Source organism: Octodon degus, unplaced genomic scaffold (genome assembly GCF_000260255.1).
Source record: "Octodon degus isolate 3935 unplaced genomic scaffold, OctDeg1.0 scaffold00019, whole genome shotgun sequence".
NCBI classification, from domain to species: Eukaryota; Metazoa; Chordata; class Mammalia; order Rodentia; family Octodontidae; genus Octodon; species Octodon degus.
In genome coordinates this window covers 19,165,487-19,192,511 of record NW_004524595.1, presented here as the reverse complement: position 1 = coordinate 19,192,511, position 27,025 = coordinate 19,165,487, and the positions used below count along the sequence as shown (strand labels likewise).

General features: G+C 44.0%; 1 protein-coding gene and 1 long non-coding RNA gene across 3 annotated transcripts in view; both read right to left on the bottom strand.

The window, feature by feature from the left end:
- Positions 1-6,469: 6,469 nt before the first annotated feature.
- LOC111815642 overlaps positions 6,470-27,025 on the bottom strand; it is a 64,665-nt gene continuing 44,109 nt past the window's right edge. The window contains exons 1-3 of one of the 2 annotated variants that reach the window (XR_002820313.1): positions 19,541-19,676; positions 11,939-12,047; positions 6,470-6,828 (exon numbers count right to left, since the gene is read on the bottom strand). This is a non-coding gene — a long non-coding RNA (uncharacterized LOC111815642). Of the gene's footprint in view, positions 6,829-11,938; positions 12,048-19,540; positions 19,677-27,025 lie in introns of those variants that run through there. The other variant, XR_002820312.1, reaches the window with a different exon arrangement.
- Positions 16,218-18,549, bottom strand: LOC101580568 (aspartate aminotransferase, mitochondrial-like). Its single transcript, XM_012513878.2, is given in 3 exon segments — positions 16,218-17,526; positions 17,529-18,060; positions 18,062-18,549. Coding segments are annotated over 3 exon segments (1,287 nt in total). The 5' UTR covers positions 18,500-18,549; the 3' UTR covers positions 16,218-17,209.

Below are 27,025 nucleotides of genomic sequence, written 5' to 3'. Positions count from 1 at the left end.
CTGGACCCACCATGTACAAAGATTCCATCCAGGACTTTTTAGTTATGTGAACAAATAAATGTTGCTTATCCAAAAGCCACTTTGCCTCGGTTCTATGCCACTTGTAAACAAAAGAGCAACATGTAGCCTTAGAGACATTGCCCGAAGCTCACTTTAAAGGAATATCTAAGTCCTTTATGTGTGATAGTTTGCCTGCTTCAAAAGCATGTAAAGTACAATTGCTATTGTACAGGAATTGCTTAAGCAGTTAAACCCAAATGGCTGCAATATTATTTTATAGGCCATTGCTATGTGGAGAAAAATGAGGAAAAAAGAAAATGATGTTCTTTGTGTGCTGGGCACTGTATGGAGTGTTTTACTTGCTGTCTCTTTGAATTGTCATAATAGCTTTGAAAGATTCTCATTAACCCTATCGTACAAGAAAGAAGTCTAGAATCTAAGAAGTGAGGTAACCAGACCAAGGCCAACTGAGAAAGTGACTGCTGATTAATGGATTTGGCTCCAAAATCCATGTTCATCTGAACCTCATATTGCAATTGCCTTAGATCAGAGGTCAGCAAATTGTATTCATTATAGGAGTAGCCAGAAAAGATTTCCAGTTTACTAGGCTACGAGGAGTCTCTGTTGAATCTCTCTGGCCAGGCAGACAGGCAGTACATAAATGAATGGAAGTGGCTGTACTCTCATAAAACTTTATTTACAAAAACATTGATGAGTAGGACTTGCACTGCTGCAATAGGTGGCTGACATCTGTCCTTGGTGACTGTTGTCTTTATGAGCTTCACTGTCCAAAAAGAGATCCTCTCCCAGACTCCAACACTGTCCAGAAGGGTAGGGCAGGGATGGTCTGTTCATTTATTCTTCAGATCAGCAACCAGCAACTAATATCCTTGGGTTGAGTCCAGCTCATGGGCAAACTGTGATCCAGGACTCAATCCCACCTCCCAATCTGTCCCAATTTATAGATAAATTTCATGGACACATAGTCCTACTTACTGATTTAGGGATTGAATGTTAGCATTCAACGACAGCAGGATGTACCTGGGACAGAGATCTTATGGCCTACAGAGTCTAAATCATTTATGGTCTGGCTCTTTACAGAAAAAGTTTACTGGCCCCTGCTCTAGACAAAGTAAAGTTATTATTAAGAAAGTTGTTGGCTAAGATTTTTCTTAAGGGAGAAATTATCCTTGCTTGTGAACATATTTTGCTAATATTTGAGGTGGAAAGTCCCTGAGAACTCCAATAGTTAGTGAGCTTAAGCATAAGGGAAAAGAAGTACCTTCCATCTTCATTAGAAAATGGAAGGAGTGCTGGGTTTTGGCTCTTGCAGAGTGGTGGAAGGGTTGAAGAAAGAGGAACTGGTAAGATACATATGTAACACGGGGAAAGGAGCAGCAGAGTTACAGAACAATCTAATTCTTGATTTTAGATTGTGTGATCTGTAGTATGTGCCCTTCCCTGGGACCTCTTGGTCCTCAGCAAAATGCCTTGTTCATTCCGGGAAAGGGATAGTCAAAGAGAAGGTACGTAGCAGCTAATGCCAAAGCAGAATTGAAGGAACAGTTGCAAAATATGCAGCAGAGGAAATTTTGAAAAAGGTAACACATGAGAGCAGAATTAACCATAAGTCAGAAGAACTTCCCTCAGAATCTGGAGAGAATTTGAGGATTGCATAATCTAAGAATTCCATAATCTGGGATTAGAATTCATTTTTTTACCTGAAGTTCAAAGGTCAGGTGATCCTAGAGGGCCCTTGAGTCCGACACTTGCAGCAAGCTTGAATTTGATTACCTCCTTGCCTCTGGGAGCTCCTGCACTCCCAGGATGTGGGAACAAATGTGTAATAATTTGCTTTGCCACAAAGAGAAGCACAAACAATAAAATGATCCACTCCACCTGGAGTGTCTGGGCAGTCTTCCTGTAGGAAGCGACATGTAAGCCAGGCCCTGCAGGACGAGAAAGAAAAAACTCAGAGAGCGGAAGCGAGATCATTGCGCCAGACGGAGCAAGAGGGTGGAAGGATGAAGCGGGAAAAGACATGTCAGAAACAGAGGAGGAGTGCAGAGGAGGGGGCGCGCAGAGGGTCAGGACCTGGGTTTCACGTTCCTCTGTGCTTCCCTTGGTAATGCTTACTTTACAAGAAAGACTCTCCATGCTACTCTCTCAGGCTAGCTATGATACCTATTATTTAATAAGTCATTGGAGTTTGCTGTGCTTTCCCCTTTCTTGTTGCTTCTTGGAGCATTTATTGCTTGGCTGTTTTCTACTTCTCCTTATGTGCATTGTTCGACTGCCCTGCATTAACTTGGGGGAATGATAACTGGTGATTTGTACTATCGAAGGAAGCAACATCATGAGCTAGGAAAAGCACAGGCATGTGTCTGAATCCTGGACTGGACTCTAGTTTGTCTCCCTTCTCCAAGCCTCAGTTTCCCTATTCATAAGGGTGACATGATGGTTTGTGGGGAGGAGTAAGAAACAGGACAGCCCAGTGGTTTTCACATAGCTGCTCACGAAAGATGAGTTTCCTGTTTTCCAATTACTTGTGTTTCTCTTCCTACATGATTCTGTGACAATTGTTTAGAGGTGTATTGATTGATTCAGTGGCCAACCAGCCATACGCAGCTATTGATGTATAAAATGTAGCTCGACTGAATTGGGATGTGCTGTAAATATAAAATATACACTAGACTTCAAAAACCTAAGGAAAATAAACTTTTCCATTAATAAATTTCCACAGTGGCCACATATTGAAATGGTAAAATTTAGGATATATTGAGTTAAATAAAAATATATATTTGTAATCTTATTTGCTTCTTTTAGTTTCTTTTTTTGTTAATGTGTGATATATAGTAATTATTTGCCTTAGGGAACTGGCACATATACATACCCAATCTTAATCATGCTCACTTTCCCTTCTCCTCTGCGCCTTCCTCCAGATCCCCTTCCTATCTCCACAACCTCTTTAATATTTTAACCTTTTCACTGGAAAATTTTAAATTGCATTTAAAATGCAATTTTAGCATACATTATATTGCCTTTAGACAATGGTTAGCATAGAGGATTAATGGAATCAAATTTCAAAGTCTCTCCAAATAAATATTTGTATTTTTTTCATCTTTTGTTTTAAAGGTTTGATTGCCTAAAATTAGAAGGAGCTTTTATTAAAATTTTATTTATTTATTTATTTGAGGCAGGGTTTCTCTGTGCGGCTCAGACTCATAGTGACCCTACTGTCTCAGCCTCCCCAGCACTGGGATTACAGGTATGCGCCACCATGCTGGTTTGGGCCAGCATGGCATGCAGTACTGGGGAATGAACCTGGGTTCTTGCACTTGCCAGTAAGGCACTTAGACCGCCGAGCTATCACCGCAGCCCTCCAAAGGAGTTTTAACAGTGGGACTACACACTTACTTGGTAGAGACTAAGGTAAATTGGTGGGAGAAAATATCCAGCTGTTGACATTTGCTTGTTTTTGCATTCTACCACCATCTGTATAACCTAAACACTCTTTCCTCTAAGGACACAAGCATGCACAAGGTTCAAGAGCAGTGTCCCTAACTCACCTCTGATGCACAGAATCCTGAAGCCACCTGCTTACTGCCTTGTCTTTCCTGGACTACACTGTGAATCTGCTTTCTCTTTATGTGTGACATCACTGTCACTTATTAAACTTTTCATCTTTCTCAGAAACCACATGAGACTGTCCCTAGATTTGAGAGGAGATTCTTTTCAAGAATTTAAACCATTAAGAAGTCTTAAACTTGACATTAAAATCATTTAAGTACTCTCTGTCTCTCTCTTTCTCTCTCTCTCTCTCTCTCTCTCTCTCTCTCTCTCTCTCTCACACACACACACAGACATGTCAGCAGTTCAGTCTCATCAAAGCAAAATGATATTCCAGTGCACAAGCTGCCTTTAGGATGTAGAAAAGCCTGCCACCTTTCTTTATGCAGCAGGGCTAGTTTTCCATGCCACCACCTTTGGGTCCCTTTGTTGGATGTGGGGTTGAGGACAGGGGCATGATGAGGCCCCTGCCAAGCACTACAGACACAGGAGAGCGTGGCCAGTGATCATAGTGAGGCTGCATCATCATTCTGGTCTCCATTTCCTTTTTTGTTTTGTTTTCTTTTTGAGACAGGGTCTCACTATGCAGTTCAGGATTGCCTTGAGTCACTTTGTAACCCAGGCTGGTCTCAAACTCACACTGATCCTCCTGCCTCAGCCTGCTGAGCTCTGAGCACTGGGATTACAGGTCCATTTCCCTTTTTTACAATCCCCAGCTTTTCTCAATTTCTTCCATCCCTAAAACCTCCCCTGCGATGGCTTTCCTTCCTAATGCTGCCCATGACCCCACATTAGTCAGTACGATGGGTGCTCTCCAGCCTCACCCCAGAGGTGATCAATTTTAAATGTCCACATTGTGCAGCCCAGCCCAGGCCTAGAGGCTTGCAGCAGTACTCACTATCTCCTTGGCTTTCTCTCCCTGGCTGCACCCTCCCAAACACTCTTTGAGTGGCTCCATTGACCTGGGAAAGCAGGGAGGCTGGAGAGCAGACTGTTAAGCGTTGGGCAGCTTCTGAGCTGCAATAGCAGATGCAAAGTCATGGGGGAGTGAGGTGCCGGGAAATAGAAGGGAGGGGATCTAGAACTTCATTCAGTTCACGCTGGTGGAGGAAAGGGAGCCCCTGGAACAGCTTCTTCCCTGGCCAGCTGTGTCACCCCTGAATGGAAGGCACTAGGAGGAACAGTTTAGAGACCGGATCTAGTAATAGGGTAACTAAGTAGTAAAAGATTCTGGAAATGGGATATTAACCCAGTTTTAAGATTGCAAGTTCATCTGTTAGGTTTTTTTTTTTTTTTTTTTTCATGGTTAAAAGAATCAGTCAAACTAATCTAGTTCAAGGGCTGGCCAAATAGCTCAGTGGATTAAAGCTCTGTTTAGGCACATGCAGGGGCTTTGGGTTCTATCCCCGGGCATGCTGTGCTGGCCCCAACCCTGGGGCACACTGAGATGGCAATTGTGACTGGGCGTGGTGGCACACACCTGTAATCCCAGCTCTTGGGAGGCTGTAAACAGATCATTATGAGTCCTATCTAGTAGTGAGACTCTGAACACTCTGTAGATCCTTCCTCAAAATACAAAAAAAAAAAAAAAAAAAAAAAAAAAAACCCCTAATCTAGTTCAATGTTAGGTACACTGTCCCCAAGTGGCTTGAGCTTGGGCTCAGTTGCATACCCTCCTCCAATTCACCAGTTTCTCCATCTGTCGAATGGACTCAATCACAAACACTTCACTGGACTCCATGAAGAATGATGAAATTCCCAGTTGTGTGTCCAGACACAGTAAACCGTCCCTGTGTGGCGGCTGATGTTACTTGCTGCTCCTTAGGTTGTCAGGTCAGCCCTCTGAGTACACTTTTCCTCCCCTAGTCCAGTCTCTTGATTTTTAGTACACAGCACTGTATCCAGCACCTCTTACAAGCTGGTCCCAAGTCTTACAGGACGCTTTATTCTCTGTAAAAACAGATGTCAAAAAAGAGCCTGGTGTGTCCATGCTAGTCCAAGCAGAACTTTCTATTTTCCTCCATTTCATTTTTTTTTTTTTAAATTAGGGCAGGGTGTACAGGGTGTAGGGTTCACTGCATAGATCGGACTCATAGTGATCCTCCTGTTTACAGCCTCCCAAGCACTGTGATTACAGGTGCATGCCACCACACCCAGTCTCAATCATGGCTCAGCACACCCCAGAGACATGGCCGGCACAGCAGGCCTGGGGATCGAACTCCTGGCCCCTGAGTCTGCCTAAGCAGGTGGCTTAATCAGCTGAGCTATTTGGCTGGCCCTTCCTTCAATTCAATCTTCTGTCTTCCCTGAGCTCTCTCAGCTTCTCTCGTCTCTCTGTTCCACCTAGCAGTTACAGCACAATATTGTTTTAAATAAAGTATTCTGATAAGGGCTTTGATATATTTTTTCAACTCTTAATGAAGCAGATTAAAGAATCCATTTTTAGAAATGCTTCTTTTCTTTGAAAGGATCTCAGTGGACATTACTGAACCAAGAAAAAAAAAATCATCATGGTATATATAATATTAACCAGCAATAAATCTGGAAGAAATTCAAACCCATAAAGAAGTCTTTGATTTTTTTAAAAGCATATTTAATCATATTTTAAAGCAAAATGAAAGGCTGCAAATCTATACAGACATTCCAAACAGTAAAGAAATAATTTTTTATCAAAATCTTGCAACCCTATTCACACTGAAAGACGTTGTCCCTAAGCAGTACTGACAGCCTTGTCTAAGATATAAATGTGAAAAACACCGCATTTTTTTCAATCATACTTTGGAAGCATGCAATGGGCTTCAATGAAATTCCAGAATTGCTCCACTCCAGTTTTGCAACATACTGATGACTGTCCAAAACTCCCCGGCTTGCAACAGGCCCCATCACTCATCACCCCACAGCTCATGCACGTACACACACACACACACACACACACACACACACACACCTACAATTAGATCCGATGGCTATGGTGAAAATATTCAGTTAGTCCAACAGACCTATTTCTGTTAGGGAACAGATTTCCTATTCTGGATGGAGGGCAAGCAGCTCAGTTGCCACCTGGAACATCTCCCAGGTGAGCTGAGGTGCAGAGAGGCTCCTGGTTGAGGGGTGGTGGGTTGATTCTTCACTCCCATAAATCCAAGTGCTTGGCACTCACGCAGAGTGCCAAGAGAACACTGTTACTGATCCTCACAAATGCCCAAACTGCGACTGGCTGACATTTATGGCACAGTCTCCATATAACAAATGATTTACCTAGAAAGAGATACGGACTTCCAGTGAGATGAATTTAATTATTTTTCCAGGACTGGAAAGGTAGAGAGACTCCATGAAACAAATCAGCTTCAAAGTTCATGGTTTTAACTGCATAATAGACATTTTTGGTTTTTTTTTAACTTTTAAAAACATATAATTCCTATTATTTTGTTCAGTGAAATTCTGGATCACTTCTGATGGTTTTTACCATTTTTATTCTGTTTAAAAAATGAAAAACATGTAATTCACATACATAAAACTCATCCTTTTAATTGTGTACAACTCAATGGTTTGGGTCTATTTATAAATTTGAACAGCCATTATCGATACTTATTTACAGAACATTTTTCACACCTTGAAATAAACACAAACCTCACTAGAAATCAATCCCAGTCCTCCGCCCTCCAGCCCTAGGCAATTGCTAATCAACTTCTGTCTCTGCAGATTTGCTTATTCTTGGCATTTCACACCAGTGAGATTATATAACACGTGGCCTTTGGCACATGGCTTCTTTTACCTCCTGACGTTTTCAGGATTCTAGATGAGAATTTGTGACCATATGTTGAATTTCTCTTTTAGTCGCGTAACTGTGATAGCTCCAGCGCCTCTCTTTGCTGAGGGTTAGCACACACAATCCCACTTCACCCTCACAGCGCTGAAATGAAGCCTTAAGAATTGTGCTCATTTTCTAAATTGAGAATTGAGCCTCAGGAGTCAAGTAATGTTGTCCAGCTTCAACCAATGAACAAATGATAGAGGCGAGACTTCATCCCGAGCTGCCTGATTGCAAAGCCTGCAATCAGCCTCCCTGGCAGAAATCTTAGAGATAAGTTTTGATTTTACTGCCCATTCTGATCTCTTCCTTTAAGTAGGAAAAAGTGCATTGCAAAGGCCTTTGAGAGTGAAGGCAATTCCTTAGGGCTGACTGTGTTAGGGGGTTGGCTTGGAAGCTGGCTCAACAAGCCAAACCTCATGAACCCATATTCTGCAAGGAAAAGACTCAGAGCTAACACCCAGTACTCTAGATAAGAAAATCGAAAGCTGGAGCATCTGGTTCAGGCTTGGAATGCCACTAATATCCATGTTTGGGCCTTTAATTAATGGACAATCAATCAAACTATTCACTTAAGAATAAATCAGTTTATTCACAGAAATTATTCTTCTTGACAAACATTAGAGAACTAGAAAAGAAAAATAATCTTGCCCACCACCATGACAAAGCCAGACCTAAGAATCTGGACATCAGACTTGACGTCTTTCTGAAGTCTCTTCAAAGAGTGACAACACATTCCAGCAGCAATGCCGCGAAAACTGTCAATGTTCGTGGGACTCCTGGATGAAAAATGGATTAAGACAAATCCATAGTTCAGCCTTTAATCTCCTTCCCAGCATTTGTTCCACCCCCTACCCTGAAATGTCAGGAAGCCAAATGGTCAGGGAGGAAGGGGTCTCTCTTCTCCACATTCCCGGCCCCACCCCCAGCCCTAGTGGTCTGGCCCAGTTCTCCACAAACTGCCAGGTTGCGAGTGGGAGGCTCGGGTAAGGAGCAAGACAGGAGGTCTGTATAATTCTTTCTGAAAACATTGGATCCTGGATGCATTTTTGGGTGCAGGTGCAGAGGAAACGGTCTTTAAAGGATGACAAATGACTGGACACGTGGTGAAAATGAAGCCAACTAGTCTTCCACACTTAGATCTTCATCCCAGTTCAGTCTGGGGCTGGAGTTGAATCCCTTACAGGAGAAAGGAAAGCAGCCTGCTCCCTGCAGGGCGAGGGTTGCCTGTGTGTCTGCTTGCTTCTGCTAACTGCCCTGCTGTTTCTGGCTCAGGACGCCAGGCTCAGGCTGAGCAGGGTCTTTAACCCACACTGCGGCAGTCCTCACACCAGCTCTGGATGCAGATGCAGCACATGTGAAATCGCACTCTGTTGACTCCTAGGTGCAAGCCAAACTCCTGCACCTCCCTAAGCCTGCATTTCCTCACTTGCCAAATGGGACTATTAATACCAACCTCTTCAGGTTGTTATGAGGATTAAATGAAATAAAATACATAAAGCACTTAGTGAAGTGTTTGACATGTAGTTAATCCCAGTACATTAGCTATTGTTTCTATAAATTTCTCTGAGCTATTTGAAAGTACCTCACAGAGAGACATGACATGATCATTTTTTTTCTAGCATGCAGAGCACATGTGTGATTTAGGGAGATGAGGAGGGAATGGGATGCAAGAGTCTCTCACAGGTGCTTTCTGGCACAAGCTGTTTCTGAAGGGAAGACATGGAAGTGATTTTATCTTTAGCTCATGAGCTCTCTTCCTGGAGTAGACAGGAAGACGAGGCCCTAAGTGAGAAGCTGTAACAATGAACATGCTGAGGCAGGAGGCAAAGGCAAAAGTTAACTCTGCTCAGGAGGCTGAACCCCACAAGAGCCTGAACAGGAAGAGGGCACACCAGGCCACAGGGGGATCGGGAGAAGGGAAAAGTTCTAGCTTTATAGCTACTGGGAGAAAGTAAAGAGCAGGCACCCTCTCTCTCAACACATCCCCTTTCCGAGACCCACAACTGGGTGAGGGAAGCATAAGCAGGATTTGGGTCATCTTTTCTAGATTTCACAGTCTTACGCAGAGGCCATGGGCTGGATGGGTGTCTCATGGGTGTCTGTTCTAGACAAGGTCCTAGAACCAGGGAGAGGGGGCCAAGGGAGATGAAAGCCTCTGGAGGGCAGAAGAAGGACGAGAAGGGGTCAGCACAGTGTGTTTCTATGTTCTGCCACATCTGTAAATGATGGATTGGCTTTCTTGGACACTGAAGCTGAAATGAACGGTGGAACTTAAGTCCAATGTTTATTAAGAAAGCACTGTGGAAGGAACAGCAGGGAGGCAGAACTGGGCAAAGAGAGAAGTCCAGCTGCAGCATGGGCCTAACAAAGCTTCAGTGACACAGCAAGGAGGGCGGAGGGTCAGGAGCAGGAGAGAAGGTCTAACCTCTGTTGGAGGGTCCGAGAACAGAGAAAGGCCTGACCTTGGGTGGCCTGGATCTCTGCAGCTGGAGGTTGTCTGCTGAGCTCACTGCACACAAATGGGCAGCAAGGCCTCCTAGAGAGATCTGGAAGGCGCATCTTGTATCTACCATGACCACCTCTGTTATTCAGGGTCAAGGCTCACTCAAGTTAATTGTGTTTATGACATAATCTCTGCAAATCTTAAATTAATGAGTTGCTCCTTGGAGAATACAAGGCTAGATTTCTTCAAATCTCTAGTCACAACATTTTTATCACTCAATCAATATATGACTTTGTTTTATGTGCCTTTCTGTTTAAAGACACGTTACTTAGTACATATTACTGATTTTCTAGCATGGAACTCATGACCATCAACATTGTACTGCATGCATGAATGAAGATTCCCCAATACATATCTTTTCCATAAGGCAAATCACTACTTCTGCTTGAGAAGAATGGCCCGCACTGCAGCAGTTGAAGGCCATCTTCAATGGCAGAAGCACCAACAAACAGCACAAAAATGCAAAAAGAAAAGGTGGCACTAAACAGTCTGCTTTATGCATCTGTGTACAGAATGAAAGCTGAAAAGAACAGATATGGGGCTAGCGAGATAGCTCAATGGGCTCAGTGCCTGCTTAGGCAAGTGCAGGGACCAGGGTTCAATCCCCAGTACTGCATGCCATGCAGGTTCTGCCCTCAGGCACACTGAGCTGGTGACCGAGACTCTGGGTGTGGTGACACACACCTGTAATCCCAGTGCTGGGGAGGCTGAAAACAGGATGATCACTACAGGTCCAAGCTGTGTAGTGAGATTCTGTACCAAAAATATAAATTAAAAAAGAAAAAGAACAGGTATGGCACTGCCTCCTCAGACTTCAGCTGACAATGTATGCAAGGGACAATTTGAGCATTTTTGCTGCTATGAGCACTGACATTGGAAGGGCACGTACATTTGGTTAGTACAGAATCTGTGAGAAGTGAGGATGAACTGTACTTGTAATATAAATATTCGTATTCATCCCACTCTTCATTCTAGGTAAGATTGTTGATGAAATCATATTCACCATGCTGAAGGATTTTTTGTTGACATGCATTGGCTTAAGTACATCCTACTAAAATTAAGTTGTTTGTCGTTATACCGCCTAAAATGGTCTCACATATCCCTTGTGAGATCTAGGAGTCAGTGATCTTTTCAGCCTAGATTTTGTGGGTGGCAACAGTGTGATACGTGATAGTTGGGGCCTATCCAGTCTCTGGAATTCCTTCTCTCCTTAGATTTCTGTTGGAATCACTCATTTTTTTCAAGTATTCCTGAGCTTCACCAAACTGACTTCTGTCCCACAGCCATTCAGCTAAGTGGTGCTTATCCCTCATTTGTTAATAAAGTAACAGCTTGTGTTTAATGTAGATTGGTTCAAATCAGAGAATTTAGCAACTATCCAAGTCCACCAACTTCTTCCTGTGTGGTTAAATGTTCCCATATTTGATGAAAATGGAGAAAGGAGATGACAAAGAGTTTGGATTTTATCCTGGAACTTATTTGCTTGCTTTTAAAATCTTAATACAAGATTTCTTCAATTTATTTCTCATAACTACGTAAAAAGCGAAAACACTTTCTGTGAGAGAGTTGGTTTATAGGTATAAATATTATTTAATTTGAAAGTATAACATAAATTAGATTTAAATGCTATCTGGCATTTTTACTTAAGAAGTCTGGGCTACCAACATTTCAGAGTTTCTCTGGTGGCAGCTGTGTGGGTTGGCCCTGTCTGTAGGGCCCTGGGGGAGCTAATGCAGAAGAATCATGGGTCCGAACCTAGGATAATCAACTGAGCAATTTAGTGAGAACTTATCTCAAAATTAAATGAAAAAAATAAAGATTTTCTGATGGCACAAAAATCTCAGGGCTGCAGTTGGCTTCTTTTAAAGAGGTGTTTGTAAAAGCATGAGGTTTTGAGTTGGCTTTCAGCCTCTTTGCCAAGTTGTGCTCCAGCTACATTTTTCTATAATTTGTAAGCATTAGCTGAGTTATTTATAGATGAGGCTAAATATTTGTTAATTCAAAGTAAATAACATTTAAACTATGTATACATTTTAAAATCTTGAACTTACATTAAATGTTCAAGAAACTGCCTTCTGTTTCCTTCTCTTTCACGGCATCTCCTGATGCATATTCATGTTCATGATCTGCACTCGCTTGGTAATTCCTTTCCAGCTGATCCTGAAGACAAGGAGGAAGAGCTGCTCCAAATATAACACAACTGATAATTCAATTCACGAGTCTCACTCACCAGACGGGCCTTTCCTCCCAGATGGCCGGGGAGAGTCCGTGGTCTCGGAACAAACTGTAGCAGAAAATGTGCCCCCCCCACCAGTATAATTCAGTGTCTGGTAATTGTCCAGGTAATGGTTCCTGTTATAGTTCCTGTTATCTCTGCTTCTTGGAAATGGTGGTCTACACTACATATACTACAGTGCATATTGCAAGAACCAAGTGAAGATGGCCAAGTACTTTACCTTTGTACCTCCCTTTTGCAACCCCATAAAAACCTCCCCTCCTGGGCCTTCCAGGCCTGATATTTTTATAAGGATTCATTCCTTGTCAGTGGCCATCCGATGTTAAATAAATCTGCCTCCAAACCTGCTTCAGTGTTTCTGTTTGCCATAGCAAAACTATGGTTCCAGGCCTCTTTGATCTAGGCAGAGATATAAGACTTGCCCTCGTTGACACTATGGAAATGGAAGTGAACCATGACTTCTGGGCCAAGCTGTCGAGCACTGTGTGCCTTTCCCTGCACTTTCCTCTTGACTTTCCCTTCCAAACTGTCCCTAGACACTGCATGTGTTGGAGATGCCAGCGAAGTCCCCAAATGACTGTGCTCTACACAGCTGTCTCACAGTCTCTAGCTGCTTGAAATGGGTTTTCATGTAACAAAAATTTATCGTTTTAAGCCCTAAGACTTTAGAATTCATTGGTTATAAAAGCCAATATTACTTGCCATAATCAGCACAATTTCTTAGACCTCACACATATGCACTGGCACTAGTCTCCAAAGCTCTGAATTCATGTGTTAGAGTCCTAACTCCCAGTGCCTCAGAATATGCCTGTTTTTTTTTCTTTAAAGAGGTATTTAAATTAAAATGAGGTCACTGATGTCAAGGCAACATAGCTGGTATCATGAGAAGGGAAAGAAACCAGAGACATGTGTGCACAGAGGGGTGATAATGAAGGGTACAGGAGAAACCACACAACATTGTGACTCTGGGCGTCCAGTCTTCAGAATGATGGGAAAATAACCATCTGCCACTTGGGCTACCCAGTCCAAGGTGCTTTGCGATAGCAGCCCAGCAAGCTAATGTATGTGATGAAGGGTACCATCCTCATGTGCCATCTTGGCTCCCTCTTATTTGCCAACAGGTTTGTTTGGATTTTTAGCCTGTGAGAAACTGACTAGTCCTCAGAGAGGTCACCTTTGCTTAGTCTCTTGTTTCTGCCATAAGTATCTTTCATGACCTGCAATCAATTCTGGCAATTTCCCAGGCCAATCTACACATGAAACTATGTACCCACACACATATGATTGCATTTGCCTGATATTTCCCATGTTTCATCTTGACTGGCTACAGAGATTTATGTAATAAAAATCTTTATCATACTGAAGGCTTCCTATGATTTAAACTCAGCCTGGTCCAAGGGCTCACAGGGAGCTTGGTATAGGTGAACATAAGCTCTAGCATTTTTGAAGATTTCTCCTTTACTGCATGCAGCTCCTTCCTGGCCACTGCCCTCCAAGGCTATCACTGATAAAGCATCTCTGTGATAGGCCTTTCTGCCACAGGATCTATCTCTGCAGAGCCTAACATGAGCAGCGTTGCCCAGGTGTGTGCCAGGTCAGTGGGATGGCCCATCTCCTCAGCAGGCTGGAGCCAGGCCTGTCTATAGAATCCATGAAGATAACAGCGGCAGCTTGGGCCAAACCAAACTCTGCTGATGGAAGCAAGATGTGCAGCCCTGGGAAGGCCACAAGACCTCAGATATCACCTTGCAAAAGCTTTGCTGTGACTCAGAGCTTTTGAACAGGCGAACATCCCTCTATACATACAAATACATAGGACCACTAGCTCGGCTGAGTCTTAGCCGTCAGCATGGGTAATTGTAAACAGCTCCCTCTACTGGGCTATTGGCAACTCTGACGCTTTCCGTGTCAAAACCAGGAAATAAAACAACCCCGTTTCCACATGAAGAATCAGCCAAAAAGTATATTTCCATTTTCTGTTGACTTAAAAAAAAAAATAGAGGTTTGCACCTATGTTGTTTATTTATTATTTCTTGCCTATATCTTGTAATATGAGAAACTACTTTGGCAGTAACAATACACAATGTACTAACCATTGTTACTCTCCTAAAATCTTGTTTTGAGATTTTGTACCATTGTTTTTATTTTTTTTTTCTTTAAAATAAAAATAACTGATGTCAAAAAAAAAGAATTAGTGAAATGATAGTGGCTCGTAGGAAAATGTGAAAGGGTGAATAAGTGAATGTTTGCCGATTCTTTCAGAATGCTCCCCACCCGTCCCTCTTTTCATCTTAGTCATCTGTCACTTGAAGTGGGCAGGGGGAGACAATGATCCTGACCTGCCTTTTAAGAGACACAGGATGACTTTGACACAGCATATTCTTCTAAGGACAAATATAATCCCAAATTCAGCCTGCAGGAAGCAGAAAAACATGAGAAACAAGAGGTAAAGGTGTTCTACAAAGGCAAGCCAGAACACATTTCCAAAAGGGGTCTTTCCAAAATGAAGACAGCCCAGAGGAGGGCAGCCAGCTACCCTGTGTCTTATTGGGAACATCACTGAGAACTCCAGGCTGGGATCCAAGAGAGTCTGTGGCCTTTGTAGAATTCCTGCAGACTTTCATAGAAGGCCATCCTTATTTTCTCCTTTCATCCTGCATCTCTCTCTCTCTCTCTCTCTCTCTCTCTCTCTCTCTCTCTCTCTCTCTCTCTCTTGCTTCAGAGCTACATCAAAATGAGCTAAAAGCAAGGCATAAAAGAGGGAAGTCCCTGAAGATGTGCCTTCTCTCTCTACAGATCCCAGTGTCCCTGATCTTAGCACACGGATGTCGCTTACCCTCAGTCAAACCAAAGTGATGAGCCCATCCGGTCATCCACTTAGGGATGACATATAAGCATAATCCATGCTGGGATTCAGGAGAGTCCAATAAATAGTGCCTCTCTTTCCTGCCTCAGGAATTAGACCAATGGAAATCAAAACAGAAGACACTGACTGTAGCTGAGTTGGAGGATGTGGCCTCAAATATATTAGGCAAGTGGGCTTTGCCATCTCTTCCCTTGTACTGAACCCACTCACCCAGCTACAAGCAGCACCCTCTCTCAAAAGCTGACCTCTGCAAAGTATGGTGCAGAGGAGTGGAATGGAATTGTCCCAACCAGGGAAGGAGCTCAGTCACCCAATCCTAGTTTTTCTGCCTGAACTTCAAACTCTCCAATTAGATAAACCACAGGGCTCCCCTAAGAAGACAATGAGCAAAGGGGAGGAGTCTGCCAAGAGGTCCCGTGTGGAGTAGCAGAGGTCTTAGCACAGGAAAGGAAGCTCAAGAGAAGAAGGTAAGTGTCCCAAAGAGTCTCATCAGGAGCCATTATGTACACTCACCCCCTCCCTCTGCACAGACCCAGCTGTTCACAGAGCCATACCCTACTGGGACCTGGAACACAGACTGAGCCGAATGAAGGGTTCCTGGGCCTTCAGAATCTGGATTGCAACTGTCACTATCTGGGTGGCTGTGCTCCATAACTGTTTTCTGTTTTCTTCTCCATCAGAACTTGAACTCTTGGAAGGCAAGGACTGTGTTTTATTGATATTCGTCCCTGCACTCCCAGAGCCTAGTAGTGAATAGTGAATACACCAGAAATGTCTCTGGAATGGATGGATGAGTAGAAGGATGTATATGTAGATAGACAAAATGAATGAATGAAGAACAAACCAAGGGAAGCTTCAGAAGTAGGCTTTATTTCTGAGATACACTGAAACTTTGATTTGATTTATTTAAAGGCTAATGTTGCCATAGCTAGTGACCAGGAGTCATAGCAGGCAGCCAAGTACAGACTCAGACTCCGTAGTGAAATTCCTCAGAATGCTGGGATTTCTCAGCTAACACAAGCCCCTGATGGATCGATAGCCACAGCCTGGATGCAGGCCCTCACTTGAATATGGGCCTCTGCAAGAAACTCTCCCATGTTCCCTATGGCCTTCTTTCCAGCTTCCCTCCTCCAGGGCAGTACAGCTTTAGTTTCAGGCTGGAGACCCGATCTGGGAATCTATATCCCATAAAGAACCCAAAGCCCTCTCTCTTTTTTTTTTTTGGGGGGGGTCTACAATAATTTTATTGTAACAGAGAAACCAGGCTGCAGTAAGTCTACATGATTAGAGCAGATGGTGGTGATCTTCCTTCCTGATGCTGCCCTGACTGCCCAGCGGCGAGTGGAGGGAGCGGCGGTGAGCCGCATGCACTGGGGAAGGGAGTGGTCTGGCTGGCAGGGACAGTGACACTGCCACTGAAGCAGACCCTGCAGCGCAGTGCAGTTACCTACTCTCCACTATTCTTCACTAAGAAAGGAGAAGGAATGGCATGAGCAGAGAATTATGGTTTTTATTCTTAAATAAATCCTGATAGGACGGGGTTGATGGTCAATCACAGTAGAATGGGGTGAAAATCTGGCTAGATGTAATAGGTCTTCATGACTAAAGTACAACAATGATAAAGAGGAGAGCCTTCTCTCTCCTTTTCTTACATAAGACAGGAAGCAGCATCTATTGCTTTCCTTGCTGCAGCAGGGGTAACACACTCATTGGTTTTCGTAAAGTGTAATTTTGTAGTTTGGTCTGTCGATGTGCCTGCTGCACCACGGAGGACAAATGTGCATTAACGACCGTTAGTGACAGGCTGGGTCTTCTCTCTCGTATGGCTAATACGAGCTGTGCCTCCTGCTGGGGCCACAGAGGGAACCCTAAAACCACATGGCGCTTCAGTTAAAGCTTCTGAAATATTGCAATGTCCTGAATACAGTTTTTTTGGTGCTGACTTTCTTGCATGTGTAAACTCTTTTAGAAAAGTTGGAGACAAAAGAATGGGGGAGAGTTTGGTTTACAGCCACAAAGCTCCAGACCAGCCACCAGGTCTCTGCCTTATTTCACTATGCTTTTTTTTTCGGAGAAACACATTCAACTGTTGAATGGTATACACTGTTGATGAAAGAATCGATCCACTCCCCACCATCCACCCTCCCTCAGCCTGCACGTGACTCTCACAACAGCAGAGGCCAAGATCGAAAGGTTGTCTCTGCTCCTTGCATCTGGAGATTACTTTGTAACCTGATGAATGGCATGGGCCAAATAGCCCACATTGCCAGAGGTGACCCCTGCCACTGAGATGCGGCCGTCCTTCGTCATGTAGATTGAGAACTCCTTGGTTAACTGCTCTACCTGCTCTGGCTTTAGGCCTGTGAAACAAAACATTCCAATCTGGTCGGTGATGTGCTGCCAGTTGTGAGAGGAACCTTCCTTCTTGAGGTTGGAGACCAGCTGCGTGCGCATGCTAATGATGCGGTCGGCCATGCCTTTCACTTCCTGCAACCATTGCTTTCGCAAATCCGGGGAAGTGAGAATGGTAGAGGCAATCGGGCGCCGTTGAGAGGAGGGTTGGAATACATGGGACGGATCAAGATCTTCAACTGGGACTCGACCCGTTTGGCTTCATCCGCATCCTTGCAGATCATGCTGAAGGCTCCCACACGCTCTCCATACAAGCCCATGTTCTTGGCATATGACTGGCACAGGCAAACGTTAATGCCCTGTTCAATGAAGTGGCGCACGGCCCAGGCATCCCTGTCCCCATCACCGCTGGCGAAGCCTTGGTAGGCCATGTCAAAGAAGGCAAAGAGATTCCTTTTCTTCACCAATGATGCTATTTCCTTCCATTGTTCTTGGCGAGGGTCCACTCCCGTGGGATTGTGGGCACAGGCATGGAGGAGAATAACGCTTTGCTCTGGTATTTTTGAAATGTCCTCTACAGCACCAGTGAAGTCAAACCCGCAAGTCTTGGGGTCGTAGTAACGATAACCTTGTAGCTGCATGCCAGCATCCCTGAAGATAGGGGTGTGATTTCCCCAGGACGGCTTGGGCAGGTAGACATCTCGGCTGAACTTAAAAAAATCTTTGCAGGAAGCTGGCTCCAATCCTTAAGGCCCCCGTTCCGGAAATGGTCTGCACGGTGACAGACCGGCCACTTTTCAACACCTCGTTGTTCTCCCCCAGGGCTAGTTCTGCAGATGCCTTACAAAATTCAGCCAGACCCCCGATGGGCAGGTATTCCTTGTCCACATTTTTTGCAGCAATCTGGGCCTCCGCCTTCCTCATACTAGGGAGCACGTAGGGCTTTCCGTTGTCGTCGCGGTAGGCACCAACGCCCAGGTTCATCTTTTTGCTGTTGGTGTCTCTCTTGTAGGCTTCAGTGACTCCCAGGATGGGATCTGGAGGTCCCATTTCCACATGGGTCCACCAGGAGCTGGCCCTGGCGGAGGCTACGGCGGCAAGGCCCGGGTGGAAGGCGGCGACGCCGGAGAGGACGCGGCTGGAGTGCAGCAGCGCCATGGTGGGCGGCAAGGGGGCAGCGGGTAGCGACAGCACAGCACGGAGGGCGAGCGACCCAAAGCCCTCTCTTAATCAAAGTGCAACTTGATAAAATTTAAGTGCAATATTGATAAAATATGAGCTAAATGTTCACCTACAATACATCATACATTTTTTTCCTGTCCTAAACTAAAATATCATCTTTTCCAGAGGACACAATCTATATACTGGCTGGATATATTGCACAGCAATGAAAACAAACCCCAGAGCTTGAGCTTTGATCAGAGGAGAATGCGGGCAGCAGTATGAGCCGTGGCCGCTGTGGCCCAACAGCTCGAGTTGGGGTTCAACCCTGCAACAAGTCTGATAAGTTCTATAATTTTTCCAATCTTCAGTTCACTCTTCTGTCATCTGGAGATAATAATTATAACACTCTTTTAGGACTGATCAATAAAAATTAAATATATCAGATGCATACCATAGCTGAGTTACAGGCATACAGTGAGTATCTGACATAGTATTTTTTAATTGCAGGTGTTTCACTTTTGCCAGTTAAGATTCTCAAGAAGTGTAGGCAGCCAAGGCAAAAAGATGAATAACAGCTTCAAGGTTCCTGAACTAAAATGGCAAAGATCAGAGCGACTGCATATTGAGGCATGGATGTGCGAGTCCTTCTCTGCTCTCTGACAAGAAAACTTAGGGTTCTTTCCTGGAAAGTTGGGTTTTGGGGTTTCCTTCAAATTCAACTCTAAACAAATGATGAAGATGGAGGGAGAGGAGAGAGGGAGGAAGGGAGAAAAGCAGAGAGCTGCTTCCTACCTCCCTAGAGAGAGAAGAGATGTGTTCCTTGGCAAATGGCCATGCAAGGTCTCAAAGGGATGCCTGGTGGCTGACCAGCCAGGAAAGCCAATGTGCCCTGCATCTGGTTCTCAAGCACAAATGTTCCTGCACATACAGTCTACACAGGGAAGCAGCACGCACGCACACACACACACACACACACACAGAGGGCATGGGGGATGGCAGGGACTGTGGACTGCAGCCCAAGGGCTATTTTCGTACAGGCCAGAACTGGAGTCAACGGAGGTTTGGTTTGTGTAACATCTGCGGAAGGCCTTTAGAGCCCATCGCCCTGGATCTCAGGCCAGCGCTGCTGTGGGCAGGGTGGCGGGAGCTTCCTGTTGTTCTTGGCCGCAGCCTCCTGTGTGTGTGGCTTCTTTCTGGAGCTGTTTCTGTTGCTCTGCATGTGCTGCTGTAGGCTTGTGGGGCTCCTTTCCTAGGGCGGAAAGATCGGAGATGGTGAACCAGGGAATGGGTCCCGAAGAGCTGCCTCCTGACCCCAGGGTACCCTGGCCACTCCACGGCCCCCCAGGGTGCCTTCCCTGCCCATTTCCTCAGCTATGCATGTCCCTGTCAGATCCAGGGTGACAGAAAGGACACTGCCTCTGAAGTCTGCAAACCCAGGCCTGAATCTAGATCTGCATCTGGTAGGTGCTTGTCTCGGGTGAATTGCTTAATCCCCAAGTTATTTATTGCATACAGAACACATATAAACACAGTCATTCTTTGGTATCTTTGAGTAATCCCGGTCCCAGGACTGTGCAGATACTCAAACCTCAGATGCCCAAGTCCTCTTCATAAAATGGCAAAGAGTTTGCATACAACCTTCACACATTACCCTTATGCTTTAAATCATCTAGGTTACTTCTAATACCTAATGCAACATAAGTTCTGTGTGAATATTGTTATACTGTATAGTTTAGGGACTAATGACAAGAAAAGAATGTTTGCATACATTCAATACAGAGACAATTTTTAGAAGATATTTTCCTCCTATAGTTGGCTGACACCACAGAAATAGAATCCACATACATAGATGGATGACTATATGTATATGATAAATAATGTACATTGATTTCTTTTCTGCCAGGCCTGCGCAATCATATGCAGATTATATTGTTATCTTTTAGAAACAGAACCACTGGGAAAAGGGTAATTAAGAATTTTGATAAAAGTTCAGTAATATGTCAGTAAAACTTATGTATACAAAATGTACATGTGGACAGTTTGATAGATTTGTTTACCTATGTATCTACCATGTGGCCGCCACTCCAATCAAGACAATTTCCACCTTTTTTACATGAAAAGCCCTTTCTTGTCCCTTACCTTCAGCCTGTATTAGTTTGCTATGGCAGACATAACGAATACCAAGAGTTAAACTGCAGGGCTTAAATAATAAAAATATTTCTCCGAGTTCTAGAGGCTGGACACCAGAATGAGGTGCGGGCATGCCCAGGTCCTGTGGAGATGCTCCTCCTGGCCTGCCGACAGCTCCCTTCCTCTCTGCACTGGTGACTGGTCTTTGGACATGGAAAAAGGAAGCTTTCTGCTTCCTATTCTTAAAAGTACATGAATCCTATTAGATCAGGGCCCTGACCTTCTGACCTCACTTAACCTTAACTACTTCCTTAAGGACCCCTTCTCCAAATATAGTAACCATGTTAGTCAGCTCTCTGTTACCGTAACAAATACCAAAGTCCAATCAACTTAAGGGAAAAAACATTTATTTTGGCTAACACAGGTCCAGTCCCTGAGTAGGCAGACACATTGCATTTAGGACTGTAGTGGGGGTGCTGCACATCAGGGAAGGAGTTCAAGGCAGAGTCCAATCATCATCATGCCCTTTGAGGGTATGCACCCAGTGACCTACAAGATCTTCCACTAAGCTCTCCCTTACAAAGGTTCTTCTGTTTCCCAATAGGCCCAAGCCTTTATCACACAATATTTGGGGACATTTAAAATCTAAAGTGTATATTCTAGTTGTTTTCTCATTGCTTGGGCAAAATTCTCAATATCTGTAAGTTAAAGGAGGAAGTGTTTATTTTGGCTCACAGTTTGTAGAAGTCTCAGTCTACAGTTGGCTGGCTCCAAGGCAGAGAAGTATGACTGAGGGGCCTGGTAGAGGAGACATGCTCATGGCAAAGTGGGAAAGAAGTGAAACACCACAATGCATTCATGTCTCCTTCCAGGCCATGCCACAGTGATCCTTGTCTTCTCACCAGGCTTCACTTTCCAACATCACTCTGAGCTATAGACCCATGAGGGGACTAATCTATACCACACATGCATAATCCAGTATCACACTCCCATAATCCAGTCACCTATGAGTGCATCTAGTCCCACCTATGAGTGCATGAGGCTTTGGGGAATATCAGGATAAAAGCCTAACACTGCATCAGTGGTGTATGCCTGTAATTCCAGTGCTTTGGGAGTCTGAGGCAGGAGGATCACAAATTTGAGCACAGCCTGAACAATTTACCATCTTAAAATACTAAGATCCTGTCTTAAAATTAAAAAAAAAAAAATTGAAGGGCTTATGATGTAGTTAAGTACCATGCCTTTGTTTTCAATCTTCCTTATCATAAAATAAAACAAAAACAAAAAATGAACTTTAACTGTAAAATTGGGAGGAGGGTTAGCGCTTTAACATATGAACAGGAGGGGCCACTATTCAGTCTGTAGCTTAATCACCTTCTTCCTGTGGCTCGTAGCTACTTTTCTTACAACACCTCAGAACTGAGAGCAACCCAAAGCCACCCCTCCCACCAACAGAAAAATGGGTAATTATATACTGGCATATGCATCCCATAGCATACTCTGCTTTGGTGGAAAAGAACAGGTTACAGCACCAAGGATCCATCCTGGGCTCTCCCCTGAGCAGGATGTGGAGAAAGAAAAACAGCAGAGGCCTTTGGATGTTAATTCTGACCTCTGCCAAGAGTTGGTTCACTAGGACAAAGTCTAATTTTCCTCTCATACTTGAAGGTAAATTTCCAAGTGTTTGGGACTCTTACCTACCCTCTCCTGATTCTCCCATTCTGGGGTAGAGAAGAGCTCAGCTCCTAGCAGGAGTGTTTCCCCAAAGAACCCTGTTAATATGAAACATAGGTTTTTAGGGGAGGAACTTGACTTTACATTTGAACTTTCTATTATTATTCTTACTAAAAAACAATAGGGTAGTGAGTTGGCAAAAGAAAAACAGTTGTTTCAAATTAGGTGTAATTTTGAATTAAGCCAATATTGGCTTAGCAGATTTTACCCGAGATGTTTTCCTATGCATAGAATGTTTACTAAATCCTGCAAGGACTGTGATAGACTCCCATGTTTGTTATTATTTGGGCTTATGCTTTGTAAAATATCAAAGTAAGTTTACTTTTTAACAATTATGCTGCCAGCTTAATGTTAACTGCCTAAAAGAAGAAAAAATTTTTATAAAAGTCATCTCTTTGAAAATAGGAAATCTTAATTCATCCAAATAATAGATTTGGAAGTAAAGGTAGCCAAAGCTTGAGATCTGGGATGACAAGCCAAACTGCTTGCAGCTTTGAAAACCATGGCATTTCCCAGGCAGTGAGCTGGGGCTTCCATTCCCAGAGGTTTTGTTCTGGTTCCTGTGAGTCTGGTTTCTGTCCAGAGGCACTGTTTGCCTGGTGTCCCAGTTTGCACTAGAAGAAAATTAAACTGGCCAGAAGCAGAGAAAAAGTTGTAGATGCAAATAAAACATCTGTGAATCAACATCAAAGAAACTTGAGTTCAAGTCTGGTGTATTCCCTACTTGTGTGTATGGCCAGAAGCAAGCTGTTTAACTTTGCAGAGCCTCAGTCTCACCATTCACAAAAGGGGCACAATAATTCCTGCCTCTGAGCATTTCATAATCCTGTCTGTTAAATAGGGCACAATGTGAACAAAGCAGCTCTGCCCATCTGGGGCTCAAAGTTGTTCAACAGTCACCATTCCAGTGAGTGTATGGAAAGAGGCTCCACACCACTAAGCACCAGGACAACGAGATCAAAACCACACATTAGAAGGAGACAACATCTCACACACATTAGAATGTCTATTGTCAAGAAAATAGCTGTTGAAGAAGTGGAGAAACTGGGACCTTGGTACGCCATTGGTGGGAGTGTGAAATTGTACAGCTACTTTGAAAAACAATGTGGGGGTTCATCCAAAAATTAAAAATAGAGGGGTTTGTGGGTTAGCTCAGCTGTTTAAACACCTGCTAGGGCAAACCCAGTTAGGTTCAGGGGACTGTGTTTCAATCCCCAGCTCCATGTGCCTTGCCAGACCTGCCCTTAAGGCAGACTGAGACATCCAAAAAAAAAAAAAAAAAGAAAAGAAAAAAGAAATTCTAGACCTGGCCAAATAGCTCAGTGGACTAAAGCACCTGTTTGTCAGGAGTTCAATCTCTGAGCCTGCTGTTCCGGCCCCACCCCCGGGGCGCTCTGAGAGGGCAATTGAGACTGGGCGTGATGGCACATGCCCCTAATCTCAGCACTTGGGAGGCTGTAAATAGGAAGATCACTGTGCATCTGATCTCCATAGTGAGACTCTGTGGACCCTGTACTAAATACATAAAAAAGAGATGATTTTAGGTTCTAAAGATTTGCTCTGGAACAGTCTAGTTAGCAACACTATATCATACATTTGAAGATGTGTCCAGAGGGTTGGTCAACTGTTCTACATGACTAAGTTCTAAATCTGAGTTATGGTACCATTTATAGAACTCTGTAACTCTACTAAAATTCATTGGATTGTATGTTGAAAAGGATGCATTTTGAGTCCTAGCCCAGGTCCGGTGAGTGTGCAGAGAGCTTCCTGCTACCCTGCACCGGCGGGACCAGTCCCAGCCCAGGTGCAGAGCGGGCCGGACCCTCTCACAGCCCCTTGGGCCGCCCCCCACCACTCCGCAGTACCTCCCCCACCCCGCCCACCGAGTAGGAATTTTTGCCCCATCCCGGAGCCCCCAGACCCAGTCCTAGCCCAGATCCCGTGAGTGTGTGCGGAGAGCTTCCTCTCCCTCCTACTTCACCTTGCCCCCTCCAGGCACAGCTCAGGTCTGGCATACATGCCTGAGGTGTAATTCTGCAGCTGCAATCCCTGCAGGGGAGAGTGTAGAGGATAGATCCAACCAGCTAGTCCAGGAGCAGAACATCTTACCACAGGGGCACAACAGGTTCACCCTTAAGGGCAGCAGCGAGAAGGACTGAGCACAGCAGCCAGACCCAAGCCAGACGCAGCTGGATAAGTCCAAACTTTGTAGAGCTGCACCTGAACTTCAGTACGTGCGAAGGTTATAACTACAGCAAAGATCTACAACAAAGGTCAGAAGACAGTGCTACACAAAATGACGAGAAGGAACAAAATGCAACCTCAGAACCCAAGCCCACCCGTAACAAATACAGAGGACACTAACACAGAAAAAATTGGAAATCACACAGCTGAAAGCAATGAATCAGCAGCTTCTGAAATAAAGAAACAGCTGCAGAAAGATATAGAAGACCTCAGATTGGAAATGAGAAAAGAAATCCTTGAACTAATAACATCTGAACTAAAGAATCAAATGCAGAAACATATAAAAGAAACCAGCGCCCACCCAGAACAAGTGTGGAGGACACTAGCTCGGCTCAAATGCATGAATTAAGAGCGTGATAGTAAATAAGCAACAGCAGAAAGATATAGAGGAAATCAGAGCGCAATTCTTTTCTGAAATAAAAAAAGAACTCTCAGAAAAGGATGCATTTGATGACATAAAAATTAGACCTCAATAGAGTAAAAAAGCTCTCATTGAGGTCCAAGAGATAGCTCAGCAGAATAAGTGCTTGCCTGGAAAGCAGGAGGTCCTGAGTTCCATCCCTGGTACTAACAAAAAATGAAAGAGAGAGAGAGACAGAGAGAGACACAGAGAGAGAGAGAGAGAGAGAGAGAGAGAGAGAGAGAGAGAGAGATCCAGTCCTAGCCCAGGCCCTGGTGAGTGTGTTGGAGAGCTTCCAGCTACCATGTGCCAGTGGGACCTGCCGGTCCCAGCCCAGGCACAGCTTGGTTGAGAAGCTCTTCCACCCCTTTGAAAACCCCACCAGCACTCCACAGCACCACCCCAACCCCACCAGATCAAGTGAGAATTTTTGCCATGTTCTGGGAACCCCAAGATCCAGTCCTAGCCAAGGCTGGGTGAGTGTGTCGGAGAGCTTCCTTTCCCCCCTACTCAAACTTGAACCCTACAGACTCAACTCAGGCCTGGCATATAGGCTAGAGTGGCGCAACAGGATCACTCCCAAGGGCAGCAGCAGGAAGGAGCTGAGCACAGTAGCCAGACCCAAGCCAGGCACAGCAGGATAAATCCAAACTTTGTAGATCTGCATCAGAACTTCAGTACGTGCTAAGGTTATAACTGCAACAAAGATCTACAACAAAGGTCAGAAGACAGTGCTACACAAAATGACAACAGGAAGGAGCAAACTGCAATCTCAGACTCAAAGGCCACCCATAACAAGTGCAGAGAACACTAACACAGAACAAATTGGGAACCACACAGCTGAAATCAATAAATCAACAGCTTCTGAAATAAAGAAACAACTGCAGAAAGGTGTAGAGGAACTCAGATTAGAAATGAAAAAAGAAATCCCCGAATTAGCAGCATCTGTAGTAAAGAATCAAATGCAGAAACATATGAAGGAAACCCAATGCCCACCCAGAACAAGTGCAGAAGACACTAGCTCAGCTCAAATATATGAATTAATAGCATCGAAGTAAATAAGCAACAGCAGGAAGTTATACAGGAACTCAGAGTTCAATTCTTTTCCACTAGCTCTGCTTAAATGTATGAATTAATAGTGTCAATAGTAAATAAGCAACAACAGAAAGTTATAGAGGAACTCAGAGCAGAATTATTTTCTGAAATAAAAAAAAGAATTATTTGAACTCATAGCATCTGAAGTAAAGAATCAACTACAGAGACATAGGGAGGCAACCAAATGTGAAAAAAGCTCTGCACTAAAAGAATTAATAAATGCTTCTAGGGCCAGGGAGATGGCTCAGTGGAATAAGCGCTTCCCTGGCAAGCACAAGGGCCTGAGTTCAATCCCTGGTTCCACCAAAAAAAAAAAATTAAAAATAAATAAATAAATGCTTCTAAAGAAGACATTGAGGCCAGGCAATGGCCGTGACTCACCCACATGGCTGACACTGACAAAGGTTCTACAATCTGAGGTGCAGGATCTAATGATAAATCATAAGGGGTTTTCACTGACCTTATCAGACCCAAAAGCTACAACTCTTGTTGCATAGGTCCTGCTTTGCCTTGGTCTTGGCCATCCAGCAGAAAAGTATAAAAACGAAACATAAGAAGTAAAGCCATGCTGTTATTTTGCGATGTGGGGATCTCAGGTCAACAATTTCTGACATTGCCAGTCAAGTGGAAGACCCAATACTATTATGGGTTATTGGACCCTTTTGGAATATTTTGCCTAGTTTACACACCTATAATACTGAAATAACAGAACTCAACAAAAAAGGGTATACAGACAATTGTATCTGTGTATTCAAAGTGGTTTGGATAAATACATAGTTACATTCTCTTAATGAATAGAATGATTCTTGTACAGCAATTAACCACTAGGAAGAATGTATGCAGTGTGTTAATTATTGAAACTGTCCTACTGATTTGATTTGCAACTGTCTCATTGCTATTTGTTTATCAATAAAATT